General features: G+C 40.3%; 1 protein-coding gene across 2 annotated transcripts in view; it reads left to right on the forward strand.

Moving 5' to 3' along the window:
* dync2h1.L (dynein, cytoplasmic 2, heavy chain 1 L homeolog) overlaps positions 1-13,279 on the forward strand; it is a 248,690-nt gene that overhangs the window by 22,547 nt on the left and 212,864 nt on the right. For both annotated transcript variants that reach the window (XM_041582681.1, XM_041582682.1), the window contains exons 13-16: positions 3,732-3,827; positions 5,654-5,815; positions 7,132-7,230; positions 8,553-8,692. In XM_041582681.1, the coding sequence (XP_041438615.1) occupies positions 3,732-3,827; positions 5,654-5,815; positions 7,132-7,230; positions 8,553-8,692 (497 nt within the window). The remainder of the gene's footprint in view (positions 1-3,731; positions 3,828-5,653; positions 5,816-7,131; positions 7,231-8,552; positions 8,693-13,279) is intronic.

Here is a 13,279-nt window from a genome sequence, read left to right on the forward strand (position 1 = left end):
CCTAATAGTAACTGTCATACAACAGTGTAATATTAATTTCTTCCCTTTAATTTCTTGCTGTAGCATAGCATGCAGTTACCAGTTATGTTTTTCTTTTAGTTTTCTGCTGTCAAACGGAAAGTTGCACAGTACTAGATTATGCCCATATGTTCCTATGAGTTACCAGTATCAGTAGTACACCATTGCTACATGTTCCCTTTAATGTCCTAGGGGCCCATTTACTTAGCTCGAGTGAAGGAATAGAATAAAAAAGAACTTTGAATTTCGAATGTTTTTTTCTGGCTACTTCGACCATCGAATGGGCTACTTCGACCTTCGACTACGACTTCGAATCGAACGATTCGAACTAAAAATCGTTCAACTATTCGACCATTCGATAGTCGAAGTACTGTCTCTTTAAAAAAAAAACTTCGTCCCCCTAGTTCACCACCTAAAACCATACCGAAGTCAATGTTAGCCAATGGGGAAGGTCCCCATAGGCTTTCTAATGTTTTTTTGGTTGAAGAAAAATCGTTCGTTCGATGGATTAAAATCCTTCGAATCGAACGATTCGAAGGATTTAATCGTTTGAACGATTTTCGTTTAATCGAACGAATAACGCTAAATCCTTCGACTTCGATATTCGAAGTCGAAGGATTTAACTTCGACAGTCGAATATCGAGGGTTAATTAACCTTCGATATTCGACCCTATGTAAATCTGCCCCCTAGTGTTTCACATGAGTTTATAACCATCAGTTATTACCATCAGTTATACAATATCACAGTATCAATATGTTCCTGTTCGTTTCCTGGTGTTGCACAGGTTTCAGTTACCATCAGTAGCAAAATATTCCCTTTAATCTCTTACTGTTGCACAGGATGGCAGTAGCAGATGGCTATTGCAGAGGGTATACTTTTTATTACTGACAAAGGTGTAATAAGAGCAGGTACAAAATGAATGCTTTAATGGGACTTATTGTGAAAATAAAAATTATATACCGTATATACTCGAGTATAAGCCGTCCCGAGTATAAGCCAAGGTACCTAATTTTACCTCCAAAAACTGGAAAAGCTTGGACGCCGGCGAATATTCTTGGAGACTATTCTTGGACGCCGTTGACTATTCTTGGACGCCGGTGACTATTCTTGGACGCCGGCGACTATTCTTGGACGCCGGCGACTATTCTTGGACGCCGGCGACTATTCATGGACGCCGGCGACTATTCTTTTACGCCGGCGACTATTCTTGGACGCCGGCGACCATTCTTGGACGCCGGCGACCATTCTTGGACGCCGGCGACCATTCTTGGACGCCGGCGACCATTCTTGGACGCCGGCGACCATTCTTGGACGCCGGCGACCATTCTTGGACGCCGGCGACCATTCTTGGACGCCGGCGACCATTCTTGGACGCCGGTGACCATTCTTAGACGCCGGCGACAATTTTTGCGCTTGACCCGAGTATAAGCCGAGGTAGAGTTTTCCAGCATATTTTGGGGGCTGAAAAACTCGGCTTATACTCGAGTATATACGGTATAAGCTTAATCTTACTGAAATAAGAAATGTTTTAAATATAACCAATGCAAAATTCTGTACTGTTTCTGAATCAAGTCAATCTTCAGTTAGATCAAATACATTGGTGAGTTTTCCCTTTGCCCAGACTGTATATTAGAGACAACTTTCAAAATACCTGAGTCAAAAACTGCTGAGAGGGGGGGATACGGAAGGCTAATTTGTTTCAGAAACAGTACAGCATTTTTCCATGATTATATTAAGAACGTTCCTTCTTTCCATGGGATGAAGATTATATTAAGTTTTCACAATAGTTCCCCTTTAAAGAATGAACAAGGACATACTTGCACCCCACTGAGCCTGCATCAGGATTATGTTAAGCCACTCTCTGCTATGAACAAATAACCACTGAACCCGGCATTTTCCAGGCATCTATCCAATGTCAGAAAATCCCGACACGGCACAAGAGTGCCAAAATGCAGAAACTTTATAGTGCAGGTATGGGATCCATTATCTGGAAACCTGTTATCCAGAAAGTTCTGATCTACGGAAAGGCAGTCTCCCATAGACTCCATTTTATCCAAATAATCCAAATCTTTAAAAATGATTTCCTTTTTCTCTGTAATAATAAAACAGTACCTTGTACTTGATCCCAACTAAGATATAATTAATCCTTATTGGAAGTAAAACCAGCCTATTGGGTTTATTTAATGTTTAAATGATTTTCTAGTAGACTTAGGGGCACATTTACTAAGGGTCGAATATTGAGGGTTAATTAACCCTCGATAGTCGGCCATCGAAGTATAATCCTTCGACTTCGAATATCGAAGTCGAAGGATTTACCGCAAAAAAAATTGTTTGATCGAACGATTAAATCCTTCGACACGAACGATTTTCCCTTCGATCAGAAATTGCTTAGAAACCTTATGGGGAAGGTCCCCATAGGTTAACATTGGTGCTCGGTAGGTTTTAAGTGGCGAAGTAGGTAGTCAAAGTTTTTTTTAAAGAGACAGTACTTTGACTATCGAATAGTCGAATGATTTTTAGTTCGAATCGTTCGATTCGAAGTCGTAGTCGAAGGTCGAAGTAGCCAAAAAAAATCTTCGAAATTCTAAGTTTTTTTACTTCGAATCCTTCACACGAGCTTAGTAAATGTTCCCCTTAAGGTATGAAGATCCAAATTACGGCAATATCGGTTATCTGGAAAACCCCAGGTCCCAAGCATTCTGGATAACGGGTCCCATACCTATACCAAATAATTTCTATATTATCTCTATTGCCACACTTGCTGTTTTCGGTGTATTATTGCTCTTTTAATATATTCACTCTAGAAATTAAATCTGTTCTTGTGAGTTTCCAAGTCATTGGACAAGTGTCATAAATAATTCAGCACCAAGTTTTCTATATACAGTATCTGTCATTTCCATGGAATGCTCAGCATGTGTGCTAATTACTACCTGCGATATTGTATCAGTCAAACCAAATATTCATTCTTCTTTAGTTTCCTGAGGAGACCACCAACCATTAAGTGAGTGGCAAAATGACAATATATTTCCTAGTGATTAATTGGTTTTAGTTGCTGTGTGTCATATAAAAACAAGCCAATCATCAACTTTAAATTTACATAAATGCACAGGGTGTCTATTTCTGCTATAGTATTGAACCAATCATGTGGTCTGCCATTCAGTGCCGAGTTGTTCATAAGCTCTCCTTAGCTTTCGAGTGATGCCCAGGACATAACGGTTTTCCTTATTACAGTGATAAATGTTTTTTATGATCTGTGTAGCTTCCTAGGACCTACACCAAGGACTCTTCGCCGCCAAATCTAAATCGCTGGCGGAGTGGCACTTGGAGCAATTCTCTTTCCGATGTCGCCCAAAGTTTCCTGGTGAGGCAACTTCGGGTGACTTCAGAAAACGAATTGCTCCGAAGAAGAGGAGATTTGTCGCCCGGGTGACCCCGAATCTGCCTTTGTGCCCTGACCCTTACAGTAGCAAAGGTCCTAGGAAGCTACACAGATCATAAAAAAGATTTATCACTGTAATAAGGAAAACCGTTATATCCTGGGCATCACTCGAAAGCTAAGGAGAGCTTATCATATTTCAGTTTGCTAGAGTTGTACAGGCTGTTATTAATGCTGTTTCAAACATAACCATCCCAAAACCATCCCCAAGGCATTTCAACTGCATTGACTTAGCTCTACGACTGATTTATCTAAATGTTACATATCTGTCATTAGGTTGCACATTTTTATAATACAATCGATCAGCAAATGATTCAGAGTCAGAGACCCATGATGCTGAATTCTGCTTTAGCGTTTGAACAAATTATCAAGGTAAGAACCCCTTTTATCATCCGTTTTGTAACACATTTCCTTAATTGTAATGCAGTTATGTATTGTGTGCTTACCTTTTCATTACCTAAGGGTACACACTTGTCACGTCTTAAATCTCTGGATACCAGAGAGACATCAACAAATGCAAATCCGCCTAAGAGAGTTCAAAAGCAATAGCTTTACTATAACTCTCATGGATGACTAGTTTTCAGCAGGAAGAAATGCTAAGTTAAAAGAGTGTCCTAATAAAACCTTGTCTTTGCTTCTACATTTTTTTCACAGTTTCCCCTTTAAAAAAAAGCAATCCCTTTTAAAAACATATGGGTCTCTGCATGTGAAACTCCTACATGAGTCCCCATTCCCTTGTACCTTCAGGGCCCAATCGGAATTGTGCACTGAGCCATCAAGACTCTGACTGCTGACCAGAATCAAGTGTAATGAAAGTCACCCAGGGTCCTGGTTTTCAGTGCACAAACTGCAGCTCATCAACCAGAAATATGGAGGCTGTTTGGTTCGGCAAAACATGGCTGCTGTCAGATGCTTCTACATAGCTCTGCGATTGACTATGTTCTACAGGTCAATCTCTCGTTTAGGAGATAGGGTTGGGGAGGGGGTCATGCACTTGGCCCCTTATGTATATAAAATGTTTATTTTTCCTTTATACTGTGTAGCTGCATTAAAGGAGAACTAAAGCTTAACTAAAGAAGTAGGCTAGAAATGTTGTACATTATGTTTTGGGCTTCTGTACCAGCCCAAGGCAACCACAGTCCTTTAGCAGTAAAGATCTGTGTCTCCAAAGATGCCCCAGTAGCTCCCCATCTTCTTTTCTGCTGATTCACTGCACATGCTCTGTGCTGCTGTCACTTACTGAGCTTAGGGACCCACTCACAATATACAGTACACATAGAATAGAAATGTCACAATATAAGGCTGATTAGTAATTAATACAGATAATTATTACATGGCAGCACAGAAACCAGTGCAACTGCAAGGAAAAGTAAAAACTAAGTAAACCTATCAGAAAGGTCCACCTAAATATACCAGTGAACCCTCAAAGTAATGCTGCTCTGAGTCCTCTGTCAAAAGAAACACTGCATTTCTTTCCTTCTATTGTGTACTCATGGACTTCTGTATTAGACTTTCTGCCTTCTGCTTAAACCTCCTTTCCCCGTGGGTGAGCATGCTCAGTTTGTCCCTCTTTCCCCCTCCCCAACTTCTCTGCTGTAATCTCAGCCCAGAGCTATAAGTGAGCAGGGAGTGACTCGGATAGGAAGTGATATCACACTAAGCTAATATGGCAGCTGCTATCCTAAACAAACAGAGAAAGCTTCTAGAGCCGTTTATTCAGGTATGGTAAAACATTCTACAGAATAAATATAGCTTTCTAGCTTGCACTATTGCAGCTAATCTATTGGCAATAAACTGCCTCCGTAGCTTTCCTTCTCTTTTAATAATCAGCCTTGTAGTATCAGCTTATATTACAGAGAAACCTCATTTTCTGCTGTATAATTAGTGACGAGCCCTAAGCTTAGCTTCTCAACAGCCAATCAGAGCCCACTGAGCATGTGAGTGTCACAGACACTTTCCAAGATGGTGACCCCCTGTGACAAGTTTGAAGTCCTGGATCATTGCTGCTATTGACAAGCAGAAACTTCATGCTTCATTTTTAGGCTTTAGTTCTCCTTTAAGAGAGGTATTAAGAGAATATTTTATATAGAAAAATGTATCTTTATATTAAAATTATTTTTTAAATAATTGTATTAATATTTGCCTTGGCTGGAACATCTTTCATAAAGTGCGGTAACTGTCTATGTTCTACTTTATAGAATACCAAAATAAGCTCGGGTGAATCAAGTCAGAAAATGCACATAACCTGGAACAATCCTAAAGATTTGCAGGACTATATTGAGAAGCTCCAAGGGGCAGCTCAGCAGTTGGCTACAGAGAACAGGAAATTGAGGAAGAAACACAAGGACTTCTGTGAGAAGGTATAAATAGCTCAAGCTATTTGTAGTGTTAAACCTTAAAAGTATTTTAATAATCATATCATGTCATGAAAATTATATATGTTTTTAAGAAATTTGGTATATTCTGTACACATCAGTCCAAAATATTCTCAGGCCACATACACTATATCCTTTCCACTGTGTCTACTTTGGACTGCCTATAATAGTATAATCGCTTCCATATAGGTACGATTTACTGTCATGTTTTCTTCCCATAACTTGCATTTTTGCCCCTATAATTGTACGTTCAGTTTGATAATAACCTCTTACAAGAATCCACCTGGGGACACTGACAGAACAACTACTGACTTGGCCATATATTGTTGAAGAGTGGCCATTCAAGGAGATCTAAATGTGACCAGGACTGAGAGCATCTACAGGAATAGCCTAAAATGTTGCCCATCTAATTAATAGAGTAACACCTGTAACGCTAATCTGGGCTATCCACACCCCAGATAGTCACTTTCCAGCTAGTGAGCAGTGCATGGTTACATTTGGACTCACACATCAGGATCAGGGCCTTCGCTAAGTGGAAGCATTCCCTCTAAGGTGCAGTGCAACTACAACACTCAGGCTACTGTGCATAAAAAACATACAAAATGATTGGTCGCCAGGAGGTTCTTATGATGCAACAAGAAACTGTTTATTAGTCCGAATGACAATATCCCCAGGTTTACTCACGATTACAAATGAGGTGTTAGCACATGACACATAGTCACATCAGGTAATAGGCAATTGCAGTATTCAGTACACCATTCCCATCCAGTGCAATGTTCAGGAAGCTGACAGCTAACCTAACACCCTCTTCACTGAGGTCCCTGCACTGGAGGCATTCACACAGAGCCTCTGGGAAGCTACTCCCTGTTGCAAATCCTTGTTGGAGCTTCAACTGCTCATTCTCTTTACCCTATCTACCTTTCTCTCCTAGAGAGACTATTACAAGTCTGCCCTAGTATAGCTAAACCTCATTCACGGGGTTTCCTGGTCCCCGACTTAAGGTGGCCATACACTGAGAGATCCGCTCGTTTGGCGATTTTCGGCCAGATCTCGATCAGGGAAGCCCGTCGGGGGTCCCCATACATGGGCCAATAAGCTGCGGACAGACCGAGTCGAGTTTTGGTGTTACTGTTCCTTTAAACACAGCATATGTATTGTTATGTGCTAAGGAGATCAATTTTACAGTGTAATACCCTTTTATGTCAGAACTTGATGATTATTTGTTCTATGCAGGCTCCCCTGTGCAAGTTAGCTTATTTGTTTTAATAATATTTGTGTTTGGTGGCTTGATGTTTTTACAGGTTGTTGCACTAATGAACATTGATTTGCTTCGGCACCAGCAAAAGTGGAAAGACGGTCTTCTCGAAATCCGAAGTGTCTTCTCCAACCTTGAATATCAGGTATGACAACTACAATTCACCCTAATGACCAGGCATACGTTTGAATGAGAGACAGGGAAATAAACAGGAGAGGGTCTGAATAGAAAGAAAAGCAATACAAATAAACAATAAAAACAAAGCAGAAAAAAATAGATTTTTGGCTTCCTAGGTCGGTGACTTCCAACAACCAGAAAATAATTTTTAATTGCATTCTGGAAACAGGCACAAGATCAAGGGGGATAAAAACAGAACAAACATCAGTATCTAGTATAGATATTGGCCCTGTTATCCAGAATGGATTCCAGATAAGGGATCTTTCCGTAATGTGGATACCCATACCATAAGTCTACTACTTAATTAAACATTGATTAAAGTACAAGGACATTTAAACTAGCCCCAGGCAACCAAAGCCCTTTAGCATGGAAGATATGTGCCTCCAAAGATGCCCCAGTAGCTCCCCATCTTTCGGCCGATTCACTGCACATGCTCTGTGCTGCTGTCACTTACTGAGCTTAGGGACCCACTCACAATATACAGTACACATAGAATAGAAATGTCACAATATAAGGCTGATTAGTAATTAATACAGATAATTACTACATGGCAGCACAGAAACCAGTGCAATTAGCATCAGAATTTAATAATCAGCCCTGTAACATCAGTTTATATTACAGACCAACCTAATTTTCTGCTTTAAAATTAGTGACAACCCCTAAGCTTAGCTTCTCAACAGCTGCTCAGAGCCCACTGAGCATGTGAGTGTCACAGACACTTTCCAAGATGGTGACCCCCTGTGACAAGTTTGAAGTTCAGGATCATTGCTGCTTTTGATAAGCTGAAACTGCTGGTGCAATAAGTTCAGTATATAAAACATGGCATTTTTAGCCACATTAATTTTTAGAGTTTAGTTCTCCTTTAAACCCAGTAGGATTGTTTTTCCAGCATTAAGGATTAATTATATTTTAGTTGGGATCAAGTACAAGCTACTGTTTTATTATTACAGAGAAAAAGGAAATCGTTTTTAGAAATTTGGATAAAATGTAGTCTATAGCAGACTGCCTTTCCGTAATTTAGAGCTGTCTGGAAAAGGGGTTTCTGGATAACCGATTCTATACCTGTAGAATAAAGTCTAAAGCAACTGGATTTCTTTTAAAAGTTTCACCACTCATCCGAGCAGCTTCTTCAGTTCAACTGAACAAAAAGCAATCAAAAAATAGAAGCCAACTAAAATATTGCTTATACTGTCACATTCTGTAATTTTTAACTAGAACTACCCCTTGAAGACATAGATACAGATGGAAAGGCATGGTTACCATACTTAACTGTCTATATTTGCACTTTAGGGACTTCGCTCAAGTGATATGAGGCCATGGCGCCAACACTGGAATCATCAGCTCTACAAAGCTTTAGAACATCAGTATCAAATCGGCTTAGAAGCACTGAATGAAAATCTACCAGAAATTAACATTGATTTAACATTTAAGTGAGTATCTGGTTTAACATTTATATCCACAGGAGCCATGAATAACATTTACAATATATAGTGAATAAAGTAGCCCCTTTTGTAAAATATAAGGATCTTATAAGTTACCGAGGAGTTCCATGACCATAGAAAAGCACGAGGCCAAAGTCATTGAACTCCGAGATGATTACGACAGATGACATCACTAAGCACCGTTTTTAAGAATATGTTTTATAGGACATTCATGGCTTTTGTGTATTATATGTTTATAAATGTTGCTTATGTATTATAAGAAATAATGTATAGCCACCCTTCAAATATCTTTATATATCTTTTAAAATAGGTGGTATAATATTTCATATAGATATATACATACATACATACATACATACAATGGCTCAAAAGAAGCACACGCAGGACTTATGGAGAAAGAAAGGTTTTTATTTTAACAGAAAAAAATAACGTTTGGCTAGGTCCCTAGCCTTTCTAATGCTAGGCACATAGCCGAAACGTTAGGTTTTTTTCTGTTATAATAAAAACCTTTTTTTCTCCATAAGTCCTGTGTGTGCTAGCTTCTTTTGAGCAATTGTAAATACTAATACATAGCTCTGCACCCAGGCACCTTATACCAGTATACGTGCTGTGCCGGCAGTTCTAGATATATATATATATATATATATATATATATATATATATGAATGTTCAGCACACCTTGACAAAAATAATGACCCAGGTGCTACTCTCATTAGCAGTATACAAAAAACAAAAAAGTGAGGTGCACACCAGGAACGTTTTTTAGATGGTTAAAAAAGTTAAATTTTATTTATTTAATGCATTTAAAAAGGTCAACGTTTCGGTCTGTGTCTAAGACCTTTCTCAAGACCATACATGCAACATTAAAACAGCTCAATGAATAAATAGCTAAAAACATTTACACTCACCCAACCCCGTGCTGCCACATACCCCATGTGATTAAAAAAACCACTCCCCTCCCTCGGGGGGGTTGTAAAACACACATGAACTCCATCAATGGACTAAATTGAGACCTAAACATTCCTTATTGCAAAAGCCATTAAATAACCTATTCCTGAATTAATCATTGTAACAAATTCCCAGGTAATGTTTCAAATATCAACACTGTGACAAAATGTAAATAGATACAATAAACACTCCTATATATATTTTAAACATCCTACCCGACTCACTTCAGCGTTGTTCCAAGAAACATAGGAGGGAACAGTGCTCGTTTAACCCCGCCGGTGCCAGGGTATTCAACTTTCTTATCCAGAACACTTCCCTCTGTAGTAAAATTTTCGACCTATCACCCCCTCTCCTAGGAGGGGGGATATGGTCGATGGCTATATATCGAAATGTAGGCAACCTATGTCCGACTGCCAGGAAGTGATTCGCCACCGGTTTATTAGTGTAGCCATCACGAAACGCCGTTCTAATGGCTGAGCGATGTCCATCCATGCGTAGACGTAATGTCTGGTCGGTTTTCCCGACATAAGATAGTCCGCATGGACATGTTATTAGGTATATTATATGAGTGGTTGTACAAGTTATATGGTGTTTAATCAAGAACCGTTTACCTGTTTGTGGATGCAGAAAACTGTTACCCGGGGTCATAAATCTGCAAGAGGTACAGTTCGGGCATCTAAAGCATCCCGGTAAATCATTGCGTAGCCAAGTATTTTGTCCCTTCTGGTAACAACCTACAGGATCTGTTTTAACCAAAAGATCTTTAAGGTTAGTGCCTCGTCGATAACAGGTCATCAGGTCCTTTGGAACTACACTTTTCAAACCCGCATCTGCCTGGATAATACTCCAGTGTTTACTTACCAAATTCTTGGTTTTGTGAGACCCGGTAGTGTACTTAGTACTATAGATAAATTTAGGAGGGGTATTTGTCTGTGCTCGTGGTATGCTTACCCGCTGTCTGGCTAATGTCAGTGCCTGCTCCAAGACAGACGCTGGATAGCCACGGTCAAGAAACCGAGACCTCATGCCGCTTAGTTGCTGCTCAGCCACTTCTGGATTTGAGTTGTTTCGAAGCACCCTACAGAATTGTGAAATAGGCAATGACTTTTTCATATGGCCTGGGTGACAACTATTAAAGTGGAGTAGGACATTTTTATCAGTGGACTTACGAAATAGCGTATATTCAATATGATCTTCATGCTTCGAAATTACAATGTCTAAAAAATGTATTGTCTCAAAGTGTATCTCGTGTGTGAATTTTACAGGGCTGTCTAAAGCATTCAATTCACAGACCATCAACTGAAACTCTTCCTCCGTGCCACTCCAGACAATAATGACATCATCTATGTAGCGACGGAAGAAGAGAATCCGGTCCCCATACTTGGGCACAATGTAGTGTTGCTCGAATTGATGCATGAACAAATTGGCGTATGAGGGTGCCATGGCCGCCCCCATCGCCGTGCCAGACACTTGTAAAAAGTAGTCAGACTGGAACCGAAAGTAATTCATGGTCAGTGCTAGTCTTAGCAGCTCAAGTATAAACGGGATAGTAGGGCCTATATAATTCTCATGTTCCTCCAATGAGCGCCTCACCGCTTCAATCCCAGCCCCATGTGGGATACAGGTATAAAGGCTAACTACGTCTAAACTGGTCAGCCAACACTTTTTTCCAACAGGAATCACCAAAGATCTCAGACATTCCAGTAAATGAGGAGTGTCTCTCAAGTATGTAGGGGTATTCTGTACCACAGGCTGTAATATAACATCCAAATATATACCTATTGGGTGTAATAGGGACCCCCTACTTGAGACAATAGGGTGGCCAGGGGGTTTAATCAGGCTTTTGTGAACCTTTGGTAAGGTATACAATATAGGACAAATGGGGAATTCCTGTTTCAGGTATTCCTTTAAGGTTAAATCAATAATGTTATCCTCAAAAGCCTGGTCAAGTACCCCATCCACTTGGGACTTAAAGGATTTTATTGGATCACCTGACAGTTGTTTGTACACCTCTTTAGTACCCAATTGATCTAATATTTCATCTCTGTACTCTGAGTAGTTCAAGAGCGCAATGCCCCCGCCTTTGTCAGCTGGACGTATTATTAAGTTTGTATCCTCTTGAAGAGTTTTAATAGCAGCCCGTTCACCCTTAGTAATATTCTGTCTAACCCGTGGGATTTCGGTATTAGCTTCCATACCCTGTTCTACAGCATGTTTAAACAGTTGGATGTACACACGGGGGGGTGAAGAGACTTTTTAATTTCAATTTGTTAGGTTCCCCAATCATGCCAGGACTATCTCTGAAGTGATCCCTCAAACAGAGACCCCTGCAGAGTTTGAAAAAATCAATGTCCCAGTCCAAAGAATCCATATTGCAAGTCGGCACGAATGACAGACCCTTTTGTAAAAGTCTTAACTCAGAGGCAGATAGTGTATGCTGTGATAAATTGAAAATCGGTACCTCTAATGTCTGTGTCCCCTTCCTCCTCTGCCCCCTCCGCGTTGGGTACTTCTTGTACGTCCTATCGGTGGTTTGTCCTTCCCTGGAGGGCGCTCCCCTAAAAAAGGAGATGAGGGAGTTGAGGGGATTGAAGCAGGAGGCGATTCCACATTAGTCGGTACTGCAGCGTTTCCCTCCTGTCCACGGGGTCTTTCCGCGGACAGATCATCGCCGTCTGAGTCGCCTGAACTAATATCAACTGTATTAAGCGGTTTCTTCAGTTTGTATCTAGGAGCCCGCCGGAAGCGGCCAGTCTGCTGATCCGGATCACGTCCGCCACTGAGCCACCTATACACACGGCAATTGGTATAATCCTCATTCACGCGACGTAGTTTCTCCTTTTTGAAGCGCACCAAATCCTGCTTGTACTGCTCCAAAGAGGCGCGTGCCTTGGATAGTGCAGCGTTAGATGCTTCCCCTGACCACACTATTTGATGTTCCGTCTCGTAAGTAGTCAGCGATTTCCTGACTTTAATAATGTCACTTGACACTTCCTCGATCACAAGGATCATTAGATCCAAGGAACACTTGTTCAATACCCCGATCCACTTTTTGCAGAACTCGGGATTAGATCTGCCGATAGTGGGTATATTCCGGATCCTAAAGCCTCTCGGTATCCTTTTAAGTCTATAATAATCTGACAGGAACATGCCGTGGAGATCCAAATCCACTTCTCTGCGTTTTAATCGTTCCCACTCTGCCGCTATATCAGCCTCGCTAGATTTACAGGGTAGTTCAGTATGCGATTGTTGCCATAGAACTCTGTCTGCGTCGGCCTCGGAAATATGCCATGTTTCTGCATAATCATTGGACAGGAATGCTCGATCAATATATTCATCCATTGTGGAGCTTGTAGAGTCAGTAGAATGTTCAGTCTATAGCGAAAAAGCCAAAAACAATTGCCGAAAATAGGTAACAAAAAAGAGGGTGCTTGAACTAGCAGTCTTGCAAAAGACGCTTATCCACACATAGTCCATGAATGTTCAGCACACCTTGACAAAAATAATGACCCAGGTGCTACTTTATATATATATATATATATATATATATATATATATATATATATATATATATATATATATATATATATATATATATATATATATATATATAGCCAATAGACTTAA

Source organism: Xenopus laevis, chromosome 2L (genome assembly GCF_017654675.1).
Source record: "Xenopus laevis strain J_2021 chromosome 2L, Xenopus_laevis_v10.1, whole genome shotgun sequence".
In the NCBI taxonomy this organism is placed as follows: Eukaryota; Metazoa; Chordata; class Amphibia; order Anura; family Pipidae; genus Xenopus; species Xenopus laevis.